This window comes from Schistocerca serialis, chromosome 2 (genome assembly GCF_023864345.2).
Source record: "Schistocerca serialis cubense isolate TAMUIC-IGC-003099 chromosome 2, iqSchSeri2.2, whole genome shotgun sequence".
NCBI lineage: Eukaryota > Metazoa > Arthropoda > Insecta > Orthoptera > Acrididae > Schistocerca > Schistocerca serialis.
Genome location: NC_064639.1, coordinates 1,128,088,364 through 1,128,108,941, shown reverse-complemented (window position 1 = coordinate 1,128,108,941; position 20,578 = coordinate 1,128,088,364). Strand labels below are relative to the sequence as shown.

The window sequence follows — 20,578 nt, the reverse complement described above, 5'->3', positions numbered from 1 at the left end:
ACCTGTGCTCTTTTCCAATCATTTGGAACCTTCCGTTCCTCTAGAGACTTGCGGTACACGGCTGTTAGAAGGGGAGCAAGTTCTTTCGTGTACTCTGTGTAGAATCGAATTGGTATCCCGTCAGGTCCAGTGGACTTTCCTCTGTTGAGTGATTCAGTTGCTTTTCTATTCCTTGGACACTTATTTCGATGTCAGCCATTTTTTCGTTTGTGTGAGGATTTAGAGAAGGAACTGCAGTGTGGTCTTCCTCTGTGAAACAGCTTTGGAAAAAGGTGTTTAGTATTTCAGCTTTACGCCTGTCATCCTCTGTTTCAATGCCATCATCATCCCGGAGTGTCTGGATATGCTGTTTCGAGCCACTTACTGATTTAACGTAAGACCAGAACTTCCGGGATTTTCTGTCAAGTTGGTACATAGAATTTTACTTTCGAATTCACTGAATGCTTCACGCATAGCCCTCCTTACGCTAACTTTGACATCGTTTAGCTTCTGTTTGTCTGAGAGGTTTTGGCTGCGTTTAAACTTGGAGTGAAGCTCTCTTTGCTTTCGCAGTAGTTTCCTAACTTTGTTGTTGTACCAAGGTGGGTTTTCCCATCCCTCACAGTTTTACTTGGCACGTACCTGTCTAAAACGCATTTTACGATTGCCTTGAACTTTTTCCATAAACACTCAACACTGTCAGTGTCGGAACAGAAATTTTCATTTTGATCTGTTAGGTAGTCTGAAATCTGCCTTCTATTACTCTTGCTAAACAGATAAACCTTCCTCCGTTTCTTATATTCCTATTAACTTCCATATTCAGGGATGCTGCAACGGCCTTATGATCACTGATTCCCTGTTCTGCACATACAGAGTCGAAAAGTTCGGGTCTGTTTGTTATCAGTAGGTCCAAGATGTTATCTCCACGGGTCGGTTCTCTGTTTAATTGCTCGAGGTAATTTTCGGATAGTGCACTCAGTATAATGTCACTCGATGCTCTGTCCCTACCACCCGTCCTAAATAAACATCTGAGTGTCCCCAGTCTATATCTGGTAAATTGAAATCTCCACCTAAGACTATAACATGCTGAGAAAATTTATGTGAAATGTATTCCATATTTTCTCTCAGTTGTTCTGGCACTAATGCTGCCGAGTCGGGAGGTCAGTAAAAGGAGCCAATTATTAACCTAGCTCGGTTGTTGAGTGTAACCTCCACCCATAATAATTCACAGGAACTATCCACTTCCACTTCACTACAGGATAAACTACTACTAACAGCGACGAACACTCCACCACCGGTTGCATGCAATCTATCCTTTCTAAACACCGTCTGCACCTTTGTAAAAATTTCGGCAGAATTTATCTCTGGCTTCAGCCAGCTTTCTGTACCTATAACGATTTCAGCTTCGGTGCTTTCTATCAGCACTTGAAGTTCCGGTACTTTACCAACGCAGCTTCGACAGTTTACAATTACAATACCGATTGCTGCTTGGTCCCCGCATGTCCTGACTTTGCCCTGCACCCGTTGAGGCTGTTGCCCTTTCTGTACTTGCCCAAGGCCATCTAACCTAAAAAACCGTTCAGCCGACGCCACACAACCCCTGCTACCCGTGTAGCCGCTTGTTGCGTGTAGTGGACTCCTGACCTATCCAGCGGACCCCGAAACCCCACCACCCTATGGCACAAGTCGAGGAATCTGCAGCCCACACGGTCACAGAACCGTCTCAGCCTCTGATTCAGACCCTCCACTCGGCTCTGTACCAAAGGTCCGCAGTCAGTCCTGTCGACGATGCTGCAGATGGTGAGCTCTGCTTTCATCCCGCTAACGAGACTGGCAGTCTTCACCAAATCAGATAGCCGCCGGAAGCCAGAGAGGATTTCCTCCGATACATAGCGACACACATCATTGGTGCCGACATGAGCGACGACCTGCAGATGGGTGCACCCTGTACCCTTCATGGCATCCGGAAGGACCCTTTCCACATCTGGAATGACTCCCCCCGGTATGCACACGGAGTGCACATTGGTTTTTCTTCCCCTCTCTTGCTGCCATATCCCTAAGGGGACCCATTACGCGCCTGACGTTGGAGCTCCCAACTACCAGTAAGCGCACCCTCTACGACCGCACCGGATCTTGCAGACTGAGGGGCAACCTCTGGAACAGGACAAGCAGCCATGTCAGACCGAAGATCAGTATCAGCCTGAGACAGAGCCTGAAACCGGTACGTCAGACAAACTGGAGAGGCCTTCCGTTCAGCCCTCCGGAATGTCTTTCGCCCCCTGCCACACCTTGAGACGACCTCCCACTCTACCACAGGTGAGGGATCAGCCTCAATGCGGGCAGTATCCCGGGCAACCACAGTCGTAGTCCGATCGGGGGGTGCGTGGGACGAGCTGGCCGTCCCCGACAAACCCCCATCCGGACCCCCACAGTGATGCCCATTGGCAACAGCCTCAAGCTGTGTGACCGAAGCCAACACTGCCTGAAGCTAGGCGCGAAGGGATGCCAACTCAGCCTGCATCTGACCACAGCAGTTGCAGTCCCTATCCATGCTAAAACCTGTTGTGCAAAGAACGTCTGAACTAATCTACAGACAGCGCAAACAAATCGACACAAAATTTAAACGGTTATTAAAATACAAGATTGGCCAGTAAATGCAGTAATGCTGCTACTTGTGCACTGCTGACACACTGCTCGGCAGCGGAAGGAGACTACACGATTTTACACTATTCAGGTACTAAAGTGCGATGCTACAACTCTGAAATACTATAATACGCCCGAAATTTATGAATTAAACAATGCAAGTACCAAAAACACGCAAAGAAATTAAGAATTAAACTATGTAACAAATGAGTGAGCTAGGAGTATACGACTTGCTGCTGCAGCTGCTTATCTAACGGCGGCAGGAGCAAAGAAAAATTATCTGAAATTATAAAAGACCCCTCAGCAATATACTCCTCTATTAACCCAACAAAATCCATTCCATACATCTGACTTCCATCCTAAGAGCAACACCAGAAAATGCACACACACACACACACACACACACACACACACACACACACAAACACACACAAAACACACACAAACAAACACACACACACACACACACACACACACACACACACACACACACACAAAAAACTACAAACGTCAGCTGCCACCGCGCCCACCCATGCTCACACAAAAGGATCACCCATACTTTGCCTTCCCGAATTACTCCTCGGCAATTTCTACCACTAAGACAGACTATACTTAATAACCTCTGAAGACATTTCCAGCAAAAAGAATACAAATCTAAAACACACCTATTACACACATCAAATATGGGATAATGCAGGAGAAGGTTTAATAATGGAATAGGAAAATAGGAATATGGGTAAGCTACCACAAACAGCATAGTGAACGCATTACTGTGGCAAAGATAGGTACGAAGCCCACGCCTACACAGTGGTACAAGTTTATATGCCAACTAGTTCTGCAGATGACGAAGAGGTTGATGAAATGTATGACGAGATAAGAGAAATTATTCAGATAGTGAAGGGAGACAAAAATTTAATAGTCATGGGTGACTGGAATTTGATAGTAGAAAAGGGAGAGAAGGAAATGAAAGATGGAGCCACCTGGTAGAATTTTGCACAGAGCATAACTTAATCATAGCTAACACTTGGTTTAAGAATCATAAAAGAAGGTTGTATACATGGAAGAATCCTGGAGGTACTAGAAGGTATCACTTAGATTATATAATGGTGAGACAGAGATTTAGGAACCAGGTTTTAAATTGTAAGACATTTCCAGGGGCAGATGTGGACTCTGACCACAACTTATTGGTTATGAACTGTAGATTAAAACTGGAAGAAACTGCTAAAAGGTGGGAATTTATGGTGATGGGACCTGGATAAACTGAGAGCCAGAGGTTGTACAAGGTTTCAGGGAGAGCATAAGGGAACAACTGACAGGAATGGGGGAAAGAAATACAGTAGAAGAAGAATGGGTAGCTTTGAGGAATGAAATAGTGAAGGCAGCAGAGGATCAAGTAGGTAAAAAGACGAGGGCTAGTAGAACTCCTTGGGTAACAGAACAGGTATTGAATTTAATTGATAAACGGAGAAAAACCATAAAAATGCAGTAAATGCAGGCAAAAAGGAACACGAAACGTCTCAAAAATGAGATCGACAGGAAGTGCAAAATGGCTAAGCAGGCATGGCTAGAGGACAAATGTAAGGATGTAGAGGCTTATCCCACTAGGGGTAAGATAGATACTGCCTACAGGAAAATTAAAGAGAACTTTGGAGAAAAGAGAACCACTTGCACGAATATCAAGAGCTCAGATGGAAACCGTATTCTAAGCAAAGAAGGGAAAGCAGAAAGATGGACCGAGTATACAGAGTGTCTATACAAGGTAATGTTCTTGAGGACAATAATATATAAATGGAAGAGAATGTAGATGAAGATGAAATGGGAGATATGATACTGTGTGAAGAGTTTGACAGAGCACTGAAAGACCTGAGCCAAAACAAGGCCCTGGGAGTAGACAACATTCCATTAGAACTACTGCCAGCCTTGGGAGAGCCAGGTCTAACAAAACTCTACGATCTGGTGAGGCAAGATGTATGAGACAGGCGAAATACCCTCAGACTTCAAGAAGAACACAATAATTCCAATCCCAAAGAAAGCGGGTGTTGACAGATGTGAAAATTACCAAACTATCAGTTTAATAAGCCACTACTGCAAAATACTAACACGAATTCTTTACAGATGAATGGAAAAACTAGTAGAAGCCAATCTTGGCGAAGATCAGTGTGGATTCCGTAGAAATGTTGGAACACGCGAGGCAATACTGGACCCTATGACTTATCTTAGAAAATAGATTAAGGAAAGGAAAACCTACGTTTCTAGCATTTGTAGACTTAGAGAAAGCTTTTGACAATGTTGACTGGAATATACTCTCTTTCAAATTCTGAAGGTGGCAGGGGTAAAATACAGGGAGCGAAAGGCTATTTACAATTTGTACAGAAACCAGATGGCAGTTAATAAAGAGTCAAGGGGCATGAAAGGGAGGCAGTGGTTGGGTAGGGAGTGAGACAGGGTTGTAGACTCTCCCCAATGGTATTCAATCTGTATATTGAGCAAGCAGTAAAGGAAACAATACAAAAATTTCGAGTAGGAATTAAAATCCATGGAGAAGAAATAAAAACTTTGAGGTTCGCCGATGCCATTGTATTTCTCTCAGGGACAGCAAAGGACTTAGAAGAGCAGCTGAACGGAATGGACATGGTCTTGAAAGGAGGATTTAATATGAACATCAACAAAAGCAAAACAAGAATAATGGAATGTAATCGAATTAAATCGGGTGGTGATGCAGGAATTAGATTAGGAAATGAGACGCTTATAGTAGTAAAGGAGTTTTGCTATTTGGGGAGCAAAATAACTGATGTTTTTTTTTACAGGAAAGACAGCCCACTGGTTGCAATGGATTTTATAGTCGAATTGACCATGGCTCAAAATGGTTAAAATGGCTCTGAGCACTATGGGACATAACATCTGAGGTCTCATCAGTTCCCTAGAATCTAGAACTACTTAAACCTAACTAACCTAAGGACATCACACGCATCCATGCCCGAGGCAGAATTTGAACCTGCGACCCTAGCGGTTTCAGACTGTAGCGCCTAGAACCGCCTGGCCACTTCCGGCCGGCCCGAATTGACCATGGTTTCGACTGCTAAACTAAGGGAATCTTCATCAGAATTTATATTACCTAAATAAGGGGGATACAAAGTTAGTCATTAATAAGAAAATACAAGACAGTAATAATTAATATTCGTATATAAAGACGTACTTACATACGTAAAAAGTTGAGCATGACAGCTCTCGTCATACAATTTTAACACCATAAAAGGCTACATAACATAATGAAACATCCTAGGTAAAAGTTTTATTGTCAGTTCTAGTTAAAAATTAAAGACTGCCGCTAAGGGCTGCTTGTGTATACTGAAACAGGTGGCATCAGACTGGGTGGTGCGTGCGCCAGCTATACTACAATGTGGACATGAGGTGTCACACCATCTAGTGATAAAAATTGGTAATATCTGCTTTACATGATAGAAAGGTTATAGCAGTTTGTATAGCAGATGTGTCTACAACTTTTAAACATTTTATAGTATGAAGACATAATTTAAAGGCAGTAAGAAATTATCAAAAAAGATTTTTTCAGTAATTTGATACATTAAAATACAGTAAGTGATTAAACTGCAATAAGAGTATGGGGAGGAAAACAACATTTCAGAAAAAACATGAGGAAAAATTGACATAGATGAAAAATATCTTTTAAGGATCCTTCAGTAAAGGTTTGAAGCCACCAAAAAAATTCTTGTTACGTAACTGTAACTGTTCATTAAGAATAAGGTTATCATTGAGAGAGAAGTGTTTGAATATTTCCATTTCCTCAAGCACATCAAGTCTACGACCTTTTTTCTCTGTGTGGAGAATATTAATTTCCATAATTTCCTTAGGTTTGTGGCCTGTGATCAGCAAATGATCAGCGAAAGAAGAATTATGAATGTTAGTGCCTTTTTCCCCCCATGGATGCTCTTTATATCTGACTGAGATATATATATTATACGAAGGACATGCGTCGCAAATGATTTTATAGGCTATTGAATGTAACAAAGGGCAAAGACTCCCTTAGTTTAGGAGTCGAAACCATGGTCAATTCGACTATAAAATCCACTGCAACCAGTGGGCTGTCTTTACTATAAAAAATATTTTCACGGTTGCTGCACACAACTATGTTTAAAGTTGTAACTGATGATGGTCGAAGTAGAGAGGATATAAAATGTAAACTGGCAATGGCAAGGAAAGCGTTTCTGAAGAAGAGAAATTTGTTAACATCCAGTATTGATTTAAGTGTCAGGAAGTCGTTTCTGAAAGTATTTGTATGGAGTGTAGCCATGTATGGAAGTGAAACGTGGACGATAAATAGTTTAGACAAGAAGAGAATAGTAGCTTTCGAAATGTGGTGCTACAGAAGAATGCTGAAGATTAGATGGGTAGATCACATTACCAATGAGGAGGTATTGAATAGAATTGGGGAGAAGAGGCGCTTGTGGCACTATTTGACTAGAAGAATGGATCGGTTGGTAGGACATGTTCTGAGGCATCAAGGGATCACCAATTTAGTATTGGAGGGCAGTGCGGAGGGTAAAAATCGTAGAGGGAGACCAAGAGATGAATACACTAAACAGATTCAGAAGGCTGTAGGTAGCAGTAGGTACTGGGAGATGAAGAAGCTTGCACAGGATAGAGTAGCATGGAGAGCTGCATCAAAGCAGTCTCTGGACTTAAGACCACAACAACAACAACACACACCTGTCATACCCAGCAGACAAACAATAACATTTAAGACATGTTAGCAAAACAATACCTTGTTTGACCAGCCTAGAGTGCCTGAACAAACAGCCCCTTCTAACAGACCTTCAAACATTATCACAAAATTACTGCCACATGCGCTGGTCCCTGGCTAGAGATGCATCAACTTCCATCAAATTCATCAATTCAACACTTCACACACTCTGCAGCAAGGTCATATAACTGAAGAAACTTTATAGTCACAGCCATATCCTCACCCATAGCAACAACTAATGAATTATGAACACACAAAACTAAATTCCGTGGACAAACAAATTTAAAACAACAAACTGACAGCTTCAAAACAAAAAAAAAACAAAAAAAAATGGTAGCCTGTAACTACAGAAATTATGATACTCTGTGACAACCCAACAACACCTACCTCAAAAAACAAGTATTACACAGCTTAAAGTCCATTGATACATTTTCACTATGCATAGGCATATTAGAAACACAGACATTCAACACTTAAAGTGCACCACAGTTTCCTCCAACATGCCCCCACAAACATGATCCATTTCAAAGACACCACCCCACAATGATGTGACACAACACAATTACGTCACAGGTCAAAGTCGGGTGGCATTGCAACTATCGGTTGACCCAAACCGGTACTAAGCAAAAAAGGATAGCCATCAAGATGAACGTAATATAAGGGCATGCTGAAAAGTAATGCCTCCTAATTTTTTATGCAGAACCTGTTAGAGGTTTTTTAATGAAACAAATTTTATCTTTATTCTTCATACTCACATATTTATTTGTCTACGCAGTCACCATGGCAAGCAACATATTTCTTACAACGAGAGACCAGTTTGATGATACCGTTACTTTAAAATGTTTGTTGACGAGGGAAGAACCTCACCTCTGCTTGCGCACTTTCATCACTATCAAAGGTGGAATCTTTCAAGGTGTTCCATAAGTTAGGAAACAGACGAAAACCAGATGGGGCCAAGTCCGAACTTTATGAAGGATGACTGATGACAGAACCCAAGACATCAGACTGCTGTAGATGTCACAGCATGTGGTCTGAGACTGTGCTCCACATGTGGACGAACTCTTTGAATTGAAAACTCGTTTACAGCACACAGTTTCTCACACACACAGGCACAGTTGCGCTAAACACTGCCATGTTACAAGCTACAATTCCAAGCCCTCTAGCAGCAGAGGGCTGCAAGTATGCAAATATGAAGAATAAAGATGAAGAATATTAATAAGGTAAACAAACTTTCTCACAGTACTGTAGAAAGGGTTTAGTAACTACACAAAGATGAGAAGGGAGGTTTGATAATGTTTTAAGAATCTGACAGAGCACTAGAAGTCCCAAGTGCACACAAAGCCACAGGAGCAGACAACATCAAAGATATTGAGTTTCCTTGGGGGAGTCAGCGATGACAAAATATACTCAGAACTAAAGAAGACTGCAATAGTTACAACTTCAAAGAAGATATGTGCTGGCAGGTGTGAATATTACTGAACTATCAGTGGAGTAAGCCTTGGCTGCAAATTACTAACAAATTATGTACAGAAGACTGCAAAAATTAGTATAAGCTAGTCGTGCGGAAGTTTAGTTTGAGTTTGGAAAAATTTAGGGATCCGTGAGGCTATACTGACCCTGTGACGTAGAAGATGGGCTGAAAAAGGATGGACATATGTTTAGAGTATTTACAAGTTTAGTAAAAGCTTTTGACATTGCTGACTGGAATACACTCTCTGGAATTCTGCAGGTAGCAAAGATAAAATACAGAAAACTTAAGTTTATCTACGAGTTGAAGCACATCAAAGGGATGCAACAGTTGAGAAGGAATACAGGGCTGTACTCCAACCTGATGTTATCCAATCTGTACTTTGAACAAGCTGTGAAGGAAACCAAGAAGCAATGAAGAAAAGGAATTAACATTCAGAGAGAAAGAATTTTATCTCTGAAGTTTGCTGATGACACTTTAATTATGTACGAGATGGAATAAGAAACTAAATGTAATGTAAATGGGGAATTATACAATCACAACAAAAAAATAATAGTTTTCATACAGTTTTTCATTCCCTGTCAGCATTATGTGTGGGGCATTCTGGGGCAAAGTCAATAAGCTCCTTCCACCACTTTTTATGAGCTGTACAGCCCTTGCATATTTTATTGACAACATACGTTATTCAAATAAATCGTCAATTATACATTAAATATAAAAGGAAATTATTACAACAAAAATAAATTTATAAAAGACCCTACTGGGCACTCTCTCTAAATTGTCTCAATATCTAGAGTCAAGGAATGGAGTTGCATTGAAAGTTAAAAAAGACTTCCGTAAAACAGACTGTTATTAAAACATATTGCAACTTTTTGGTCTTAGGTACATTAGTTATCTGATAAAATGACAACTTCAATTAAACTGCAGTCATGACGTACCTGGGTCTTCCATTGTATGCACAATGAATGGTCGTTGACGGCCAACCACAATGTCTGTTCTTAGTTTCCTATGGTTCGTAAATAAAGTTAGCTATTATTTTATTCCATTAGGTTAGAATTGAACTGTACTGTTGGAATTATCAGCAACATTGGAAATAACATATACAAGTAGGTTATTCGATTAAGAACGTATCTGAGGCTATGCAACACATCAATTCATTATGGGAATCTTATTCTTGTGCTGACATTCGCTGGCTTCACCAACTCTCAACGAAACTGTCCAGTCAAAACCAACCTAGGCTTTGGGCATCACTACAGGTCAATCTGTATGCATACCTAGTTTTCTGCCCACTCTCCATTTGAAAATCAAATGTAATCACTTAGCATTTTCAGCTAAAATAAATCATTACATTTTCTTATTCTCAATGGCTTCTAGCAACTGACTCATGATTCACTGTGCCCACATCCCTTCACAGCATGCAACACTTGATTAAAGAAGTGGGTACACCTTGATTACACTTCAGCCCAAAATTAATTTGCAGTTCCTGCTTCCATTTGTTGATGTACAAGTTGTCTTTCACAGTGTTATCTACAGAATTGGATGGATGGAAGGAATGGAGGCTTCCTCACAAATTGCAACTGCAGGTAAGAGCCTTATCAACTGTCAAAAAATATCTTCCAACAGGCCACAGATTGACTCAAATATTTAGTTTTAGAGTGTGACCATTATCAACTAAGCCACCATGAAATAGATATACGACAATTGCTAGAAGAGGTTAAGGACAAAACATTTGTTGTATTTGTTTTGAGTTATATAATTTAATATTTTCCCTTATGCATTTTATACATGTGAAGTAACATCTGGAATCTCACCTAGAGATGCTTTCAGTGTCACCGAGATAATACATAAAATGTGTGATAAAATATAAAAGAAAATAAAGAGGAAATCTAATGCAGTAAAATGAAAAGAGATGTAAACACCAATGCATGAAGGAAATTTTCGAGTTTCTCTTGGCCACTACAGAGGTGGGACCTAGAGGTGTGAAATTCCATGTGCAGTACTTCCCACTGCTAGAGCACAGACCAAAGCTAAGCACTGTGAAAGGCTGTAAGGCTGTGCAGCTGAGTATCCATGGCACTGTTCAAACCAGATAGAATGTCTCCAACAGCAACGTCCCAGACTGGACAGCAGGGGAAGCCAATATGTGTGGGTTGCCAATGGTCAACTCATGTTTAAGGTTTCTCTAGAGGGAAATGTGGAACTTAAGTTGGCCTTTGGTGTGAGTCTATATCAGCAGAAGAAAAGTGGCTTATATGCAAAATAGGGATGTGTTTAGGAAAACAGCATTGTCCCTCACATTGCTTAAAAACTTGCTAATAATTTCAACAGTGAGTGAAAACAGTTATTTGTGTGCAGAGGTGTATTTACGGAGAAGTACTCTATGCCTGGCAAGGAGGGACTGGCATTGCGCCTTGTCAACAGATTCTAAGAGACGTGCTTAAAGAGTACAGCAAATTTCCTCCAACAACAAGGTAATACATTGTAATTTGAGAATACAGCCCACTACAGCAGTCAAAAAGTGGATATGCAGCATTATCATTAATTAAAGAGCAAGAATAAAGAAGATGGAATAGAAGAAAGTTTACCAATCACAGTAACAGGTTACCATTTAAAGATGCTCCTGTCCTTGTGTTAGGGCTACTGACTGAACAAATGACTGCTCATTCCAACTATAACAGACCGTTTCCAGAGAATCCTAACAGTTTATAGAAACTTATTGTATACTCATGTAATGAATGAATGCAGTTGGCTGTCAGGGAAGCACTACGTGAAGCCTTCAATGACTACAGTAGCAGAATACTGCAAATGATATTTCACAAAACACAATGAAATGGTTGTATGTAAAGGCTGTTAGTGGCACCAAAGTCAGTGTCCAATTACTCGCGAATGAGACAGAAACTGAAACAGAGACCAGCACAGCAAAAGCTAAAATGTTCAACTCCATTTTAAAATGTTCCTTTACAAAGAGAAACATCTGAAATAATAAAAATTAAATAAAGATCCAGGGCCCGATGGAATGACTAGCACATTCTGTTCCAAGTTAGCTCCTTTTCTAACAATAGCCCATCATACATCCCTTGAACAGAAAACTTTGCTCAGTAGTTGGAAGAAAGCACAGGTCACAACCATTTACAAGATATGGATAGTAGAACTGACCCACAAAACTACACTCCAACATCCTCAAAATCTATTTGTTGTACAATCTCAGGACCTATTCCAAGCTCAAATATATTGAGGTATACCTAACTTCCTGCCAGCCAGCAAGGATTCTGTAAACAACGATCGTGCGAAACCAAACGCACTTTTCTGACATGACATACTGAAAGTTTTTGATCAAAGCAGTCAGGTAGAAGCAGTATTTCTTTACTCCTGAAAAGTACTTGATCCGGTACCTTTTCTACACTTGTTGTAAAAAGTACAATCATATGGGGTAACGATGAAATTTTTGAGTAGATTGAAGAATTTTTAAGGGTGGATGGAGCATGTGATCTTGGATGGAACATCACTGGCTGATCTAGCACTAACTTTGGGTGTGCCCAAGGGAAGTGTTATGGGACCCTAGCTGTTATGTTGTATATTAATGACCTTGCGGACAATATTACTAGTGACCTCATACTTTTTGCAGATGATGCAGTTTTCTATAACGAAGTACTGTCTGAGAAAAGCTGCACAGATATTCAGTCAGCTCTTGATAAGATTTCAAAGCGGTGCAGATTGGCAACTTGCTTTAAATCTTCAGAAATGTAAACTTGTGCACTTCAAAAAACAACAAAACACAGTAGCCTATACTATAACATCACCGAGTCATAGTTGGTATCGGCCAACTCCTACGAATACCTGGGTGTAACCTTGTACAGATGTGAAATGAAATGATCTGACAGGCTGAGTCACTGGTAAAGCACTTTGTATACTTTGGTTAATTAGTAAATTACTTGGTAAATGCAATCGGTGACAAACAAATCTCTCATATGACCCATCTTGGAATATTGCTCTCTTGTGTGGGACCCATTCCAAATAGGACTAAAAGGATATATTGAAAGTATACACAGAAGGGCAGCACACGAGTGATCACAGGTTTATATGACGCTAGGGAGAGGGTCACAGAGATGCTGAAGAAATTGAACAAGTAGACTCAACAATAGACAAACTATCCCCAAAAACCCTACTTACTGAAGATTATATATAAACTAGTCCAAGAAAACCTACTTACTGAGTTTCAGGAACAGGCTTTAAATGATGATACTAGGAATATATAATGGCCCTCCTACTTATCGACAACACACACACACACACACACACACACACACACACACACATTTAAACACCAATTGTTTCCACACTCAGGACATGAATGGAATGGGGAAAAAACCCTAATACCTGTGATAAAACACTATACTCACTGCCACGTATTCACAGTTGTCTGCAGAGTAGAGATGGAGAAGGAAGCGCAAGCCACCCCTGCATTCCCATTGTTTACAAAATGTTATTCAATACTACATGCAACTAGCATTTCATTAACCTTGAACTCATTCCCATTAATATTGCAAGGCAAACAAGCACCACTCAATGTAAACCACTTTTCAGTCATCAAAGGAAGATTACCCCAAAGCTGTAATCTTTGTTGATTGAATGCACATTACAAAATAACTAAGGAAACTGCACATTACACAATAACTAAGGAAACTAAGTTTTTCGCCGTCATATACTACTACTATAATCCACATTTCATGCATGTGTGTTTTCAAACATTAATATGTGATCTTACACACCTATTCATACTGATGTGCAGAGAACTTACAGCAAATAACATTATCACAGAATTCATGAATAACAAGCCATGAAAGGAACTGAATGTGCAAATTAACATTACATGAATTTTTGATAGCTACAAGTATATACAATCAATTATATGTGAACATTTTAACTTTTTAATACTGTTTGAATACTCTGTGACTTCACAGATAAGGGAAATAAATGTGACATGAAACTAAATTCTATACTGTGCAGCAGCTTCATCTTACAACCCTTCACAGCAAGCAGTGGCATATCTGTGTTTTGACCGAGATTCCATAAATAAATATGTAGGCCCACAGAATTTCTGATCTGAGAGAGTAAAAAGGATTTTTTACAGACTGAACTCTTGGTGATCTGAAATGGCAGATATAGAGAACAAACTTAGCTGCTTGTGAGGGTGAGGACTCATTATTAACCATTCAATTGACTTCAAATATAATACTCAGACTCCACGTAAAAGTATTTTGGGATTGTACAGTAAATATTGTTTTAATTAAATAAATCTTAACATCTACAAATAGTGGTATGCCTACATCATTAGAGGCTGTAACTATTATGAAACGTACAATGTGTAGAGAACAAAGCCAGATCTACTACAGGATTTCTTTGAACTGTAGCTTACAGGTAATACGAGGTCTTGTATTCTTTGACCAATTCAAGATCACCACTCATCGACCCATGCAGAGATTAAGCAACCACTGTAGAGCAAATCTTTAAACGTGGGAAGACTAAACTTTGCAGGTTATAATGTGACTTTTTCTAATCATACGACATAATAGTGGTGATATTTGCTGTACAACAAGGGCATTACTATGGCGTCATTGCTGTGGTAACACTAATAAGCATCTATCAATGTACTGCAGTCCATTAATCTTAGACCGAAAGAAACCCAATAGCACTTTACACAGATATAGATGGGACGATTTTAGTACCAAGTATTCGAAAAACATAAATGAATCCACGGCCAGTTTTTAATTGCGAAGCTGCTTGTTCTGACCGAACGAACAACACACATTCTTGTCCCTTGGAACATCACACCTGTTATAAATAACTGTCAAGTATCAAAACAATAAGAAACGAAGACACGACCGGTGCAAGACTTAATTATAAACTATTTCTTGTAACTCAAGAATTAGTTTCAAGCTCTTAATCCCACTATATAAGTGTTACCATTGTAGTAGTAAAAAAAACGATACCACCACTTACACTGTCACACAAATCATAACGACGTTTGCAACCTCCATGTAGTTGAACAACAAACTGTGTCAAACCGTCTATTAAATGACGGTGCGACGAAAAGCTATACTGAAGACGTACTCACCTTCCTAAAAGCAAATAGCTCTCTCTGTAACTTCTGTCTTTCAGCTGATGGCTGCTGGCCTTTCCCTCTGATGAACTTCAGCATTTTGCTTTCAAATAACGTACAATAAAATAGGTTAGGAAGTAAGAAACCAACAATTTGCACTTCACTTTTACACTTTTAACTATTATACGCCAGATAATATCTTTTTGAATGGAGGATACAAACTTCCGGCCAACGGTTGTTCATAAACCTTGCGGTATGTCACTTAAACATTCTCTGCAGCGACGCCTGCCTGTCTACGTCAACCTGTGTAACCCGCCCTTCTCACAGATATCTAAACGGCTTCAACGCTATGTCAAAGCTGTTCAGTTTACTAGACTCTCTTCTGATTACGAATGTTGACTTTTTTTTCATCTAATGCTCAAATACTGAGATCACGATTTAATTTATTTATGTAAAATACATCTAAAAACGAAGACACCGTAATTTAATTAAATGACTGGTTTAGATGTGAATGAAATTATATGCCCAAACCATCCCTGTCTATGGACCAATCAGTTTCACTCAGTGACAGCACAAAAAAGATTTACCGATCTCAAACACCTAGAATACCAACGGATGACTCATTAGCGACACCTTTTGTTGCATCACCTGTTATTGGAATGAAAGAGTTGTCACAGTGTTTTGTTTTGTTTTCGCGGAAAACAAGCATGTATGTTTACAGGCGATGGTATAGCTTGCTGTCGGAGATGAACAAAGTCACGAGCCAATAAATGGTTATAAATTGAAGTAATTCAGTTGTAAAAGATAACAAAACAAATACCCATCTGACTTTTCTCGTTTTCTGCAACATAAATTGTTGCTTAGCAACAAGCTGAAACAGTTTAAACAAGAATTCCGTTGGCTGCAGACAGAAGCAGTACTGGTATTACGGATGCAAATGCAGAAGTTTTATTTCCCACGATGCCCAATATACTTCGGGTAAAGTGTGCTGTTGTCGGTGATTCGACTGTCGGTAAAACTGCTTTAATGCAAATGTTGTTGTCAGAGGGTAGACAGTTTCCGAAAAGTTATACAATGGTAAAAGAATTTTTAAGTTACTTCGTTTCGCCTTACACAGGGAATGGAAGGAAAGTTAAATCCATATTTTCTCTTCTAGACTTTAGGAGCTGATTTGTTTGTGAAACAGATTCCAATCCCGGATACGGACGATGTGGTTGAACTATACCTGTACGATTCATCAGGATTGGAAATCTACGAAGATCTCCTACCAAAATATGTAGGTAACAAAATGTATATGCAATATACATTTGTTATCACCAGTGCTTCCTTACAAACATTACTTTGAAATAGGCTACCGAGTCTCTCGTGTTGGAGCGCAACCCCACCCAAACGGTGTAAGTGCGTTGACCCCGTAATATCGGTACTGAGGTGTCACTTGTAAGTCAAATATACAATCTGGAAATAACAGCTGACGAAATAACTACCAGAAATTCCGAACAAATTTCAGTCAATTTTAAATGATAATGCCCTTTTTACTTATTACATGCATACTCTATATACACTCCGTATTTTCTTGGTCTTTAGCAGTTTACGGTCAAATTTAGAACTTCTATATCAGTTGCAATGTATAGAGGCTTTTTAATGCATGACCAGCGATCCCCGTGAATTTAGAGTTTTGCAACACTAACTCTAGTCATTCTTTCAGAGAAACCGAAACCTGCAGTTGTTAAACATCTCTTTACGAAAGGTGATAGAGAGATGTCTATAACTAACGACCTTCTTCACTGCTAACATCATTTTACAAAATTTTTGAGTACGTGATGTATTGTAGAAAAGTCTATCAACTGAACAGCAATACTAACTCAGCAAACAATTTGGATTTCAGAAGCGCCAGTTGATACTCTTGCGACTCATCAAAGGCATTTGACTGTGTGGATCAGAGTATTCTCCTAAATGAATTGAGGTTTTGTGCAGTTGATGGGGTAGCAAACCAATGGATATTGTCGTATCTAACCAAAAGAATGAAGTAAGTTGTACTTAATGTAGACAAGAGACATTATCCTAAGTGATGAGAAATTAGGTATGGCGTTCCCAAAGGCTCAGTGTTACACCATTATTCTTCCTCATGTACACGGTAGAGCCAAAGAAACTGGTTCACCTTCCTAATATGGTGTAGGGTCCCACGTGCATGCAGAAGTGCCGCGACATGACTTGGCATGGATTCTACTAATGTCTGATGTTATGCTGGAGGGAACTGACACCATGAATCCAACTGACATCATGAATCCTGCAAGGCTGTCCATAAATCTGCAAGAGTCTGAGAGGGTGGAGATCTCTTTTGAGCAGTATGTTGCAAGGCATCCCAGATATGCTCAATAATGTTCATGTCTGGGAAGTTTGGTGGCCAGCGGAAGTGTTTAGACTCAAAGGAGTGTTCCTGGAGCCATTCTGTAGCAATTCTGGACATGTGGGGTGTCACTTTATCCTGCTGGAACTGCCCAAGTCCGTAGGAATGCACAATGGACATGGATGGATACAGGTGACCCCAGGCAGGGTGCTTATGTACATGTCACCCGTCAGAGTTGTATCTAGATGTATCAGGGGTCCCATATCACTCCAACTACACACGCCCCACAGCATTACAGAGCCTCCACCAACTTGAACAGTCCCCTGCTGACATGCAGGATTCATGACGTTGTCTCCATACTCATACACGTCCATCTGCTCGATACAATTTGAAATGAGACTCGTCTGACCAGGCAAAGTGTTTCCAGTAATCAACAGCCCAACGTCGGTGTTGACGGGTCCAGGCAAGGCATAAAGCTTTGTGTCGTACAGTCATCGAGGGTACACGAGTGGGCCTTCGGCTCCGAAAACCCATATTGATGATGTTTTGCAGAATGGTTTGCACACTGACACTTGTTGATGGCCCAAGCATTGAAATCTGCAGCAGTTTGCAGAATGGTTGCACTTCTGTCGCATTGAATGATTCTCTTCACTTGTCGTCAGTCTCATTCTTGCAAGATCTATTTCCGGCCACAGTGATGGAGGAGATTTGATGTTTTACCGGAGTCTTGATTTTCATGATACACTTGTGAAATGGTCATAAGGGAAATTCCCCACTTCATCGCTACGTCGGAGATGATGTATCGCATTGCTCATGTACCAACTACAACGCCATGTTCAAACTCATTTATATCTTGATAACCTGCCATTGTAGCAGCAGCAACTGAAGTAACAACCATGCCAGACACTTGTTTTGTATAGGCGTAGCCAACTGCGGAGTCATATTCTGTATGTTTACATATCTCTGTATTTGAACATGCATGCCTATACCAGTTCCTTTGGTGCTTCAGTGTATCTAAACAAAGTTTCCTGTGAATGGTCTCACCCACAATTTCAAAAGCACATATCATCTTCAGTACTGCATGTCTAGGCCCACTGTACTAATGATACATGTAACACGTAGTGTGGAAATAATAAATAGGGTGGAAACTTCAGAATTATTAGGTGTCCATATTGATGAGAACTTCAGCTGGAAAAATCAGATTTTTGACCTCCTAAAACAGCTTAGTTCAGTTTCATTTGCAATGTTTCTAAATGCAAATGAGGTTGAACTTAATTGTTTTAGGAGTTTCAAAATTTGACTTTTCTTCTTTAAATTCTCATCAATATGGACACGTAGGAATTTTGAAATTTTCACCCCATTTGTTATTTCCACACCACGTGTTACGCCTATCATTGGTATAATGCCCCTGGAGGTGCAGAACTGAGGATGTTGCAGATGAGAGCATTAACAGGAAATACATTTTCATTCAGTAATCTCATGTAGAAAAATGCTCAGGTGTAACTCATCTTTAAGAAAAAAAAGTCTTCATTGCTCAAAAATATCGTGCCTACCCATGATCATATATTAGACATCTGTTAAAGGAGTTGGGCATTCTGCTGACTGCTTCACAGTATATGTATTCCCTCATGAATTTTTTTTTTTTTTTTTAATAATCCACTGCAGTTCAAAAGGAACAATGACATACGTAATTACAATACCAGAAGGAAAAATGACATTTCATTACTCCAAATTATAGTTGCCTTTAATGCAGAAAGGGGTGAATAATGCTGCAACTAAAATGTTTTTATGAGGCACCCACTAATACAAAATGTCTGACAGACAGCAAAGTAAAATTTGAAAACGAACTGGAAAAGTTTCTTCTTGACATCTCCTATTCTATAGAAGACTTTCTATTATTGTAATGTATAAAAGGTGGCGGGTATCACATACAAAGGCACATTTGTTTTAGGTTCTTTATAAATGTCCAATAAGCAACCATCAGCCATATTTACAAATTAATTTGAAATGTGAAAGTAAAATGACTCATTCCACATTAGTAGGATTTACTGTTCTTTATTACTTTATTACTAAATCTGTGTCGTTTAACAGCCATGACTGGACAGACTGCGTCAAGGTTAATTATGTTTAAAAAAATATTCACAATATTAAGACATTTATACTTAATAGAGACAATATTTGTTTGTCCATTCACTTTGGTCACTATTAAAGAATTCACCAATGGAGTACAATGGGCGTTCTTTCAGGTCCTGTGCTACTCTCCTTCTGAATGTTCCTAGCAGCAGGGATTGCACTTCTTGAGGCAGTGAGTTGAACATCTTTAGGGCAACCACTGGAAAGCTGTCTTGCGTTCCCGTCAGTCGACACCTGGGTATTTCGATGCTCCTCTTGTTATGGGTATTGTGATTGTGTATACCTTGCCTCATGCTGAAGACTCCTCGGTTTTCTTTCATGCTGATGAGACATAAAAACACATACTGGCTGAAGACTGTCATAATTCCTAACTGCTTGAATATAGGCCTGCAGTGCTCCTGTCTTTGCTTGATGTGATTATTCTGAGAGCTTTTTTCTGTAGAATTAGCACATCCTTACAACCTGCAGAATGTCCCCATAACAGTAGGCCATAATTGATGTGACTTTGGAATAGGGCATAATATACTGTTATGAGATAATCGTCACTCAATACACCTTTTAACCTCCTCAGAAGATATATTACAAGGGAGAGCTTGGAGCACACGTACACTGTGTGTTCGTTCATTATTAGTTTCCTGTCTATCATGAAGCCCAACAGTTTGACAGCCTCCATATTATCATGACATCCGATGTTGTTAAGGGTGCATATCAGATGTTGTGTTTTTTCTTCTTTCATTTTATTTTTGATGAACCATTCTTTAATGTTTTGGAAGAGTACATCTGTTTCTTGGAGTGATTCAGCAGCAGTTCTTCCTTCGGCAAAAAGGGTGGTGTCATCAACAAACTGTAACATATTGTTGTTATAACCCATATTATTGACATAAATAAGGAACAGGAGAGGCCCTATGACGGACCCTTGGGGTACTCCATGTTCCAGCTTTTGTTCTTGTGATGTTGCTTCATGAATTGATACCACTTGTCTCCGGTTTTCCAGATAAGACTGAAAAGTTGCTAGAACAACTCCTCCGACACCGTAGCACTTCAATTTATTGTGCAGTATCTTGTGGGAAATGCAGTCAAATACCTTGCTAAGATCACCGAGTGTCAGTGCCACACTTTCTCTGTCTTCGAATCCTTGCCTTATTTTTC

At 39.8% G+C, this 20,578-nt stretch overlaps 2 protein-coding genes across 6 annotated transcripts in view; one reads left to right on the top strand and one right to left on the bottom strand.

The window, feature by feature from the left end:
• Positions 1-15,573, bottom strand: part of LOC126458580 (lethal(2) giant larvae protein homolog 1) — a 354,490-nt gene extending 338,917 nt beyond the window's left edge. For 2 of the 5 annotated variants that reach the window (XR_007585663.1, XM_050095715.1), the window contains exon 1: positions 14,965-15,573. Coding sequence is in view for 4 of the 5 variants with exons in the window: in XM_050095715.1 (XP_049951672.1) it covers positions 14,965-15,048 (84 nt within the window). In the remaining variant the exon portion in view is untranslated. The remainder of the gene's footprint in view (positions 1-14,964) is intronic. The other 3 variants (XM_050095712.1, XM_050095714.1, XM_050095713.1) reach the window with 3 other exon arrangements.
• A 13-nt stretch (positions 15,574-15,586) lies between these two features.
• The window catches only part of LOC126458581 (intraflagellar transport protein 27 homolog), a 54,511-nt gene continuing 49,519 nt past the window's right edge, over positions 15,587-20,578 (top strand). The window contains exons 1-2 of the mRNA XM_050095717.1: positions 15,587-16,026; positions 16,106-16,225. Coding sequence (XP_049951674.1) covers positions 15,910-16,026; positions 16,106-16,225 — 237 coding nt within the window. The 5' untranslated portion in view covers positions 15,587-15,909. The remainder of the gene's footprint in view (positions 16,027-16,105; positions 16,226-20,578) is intronic.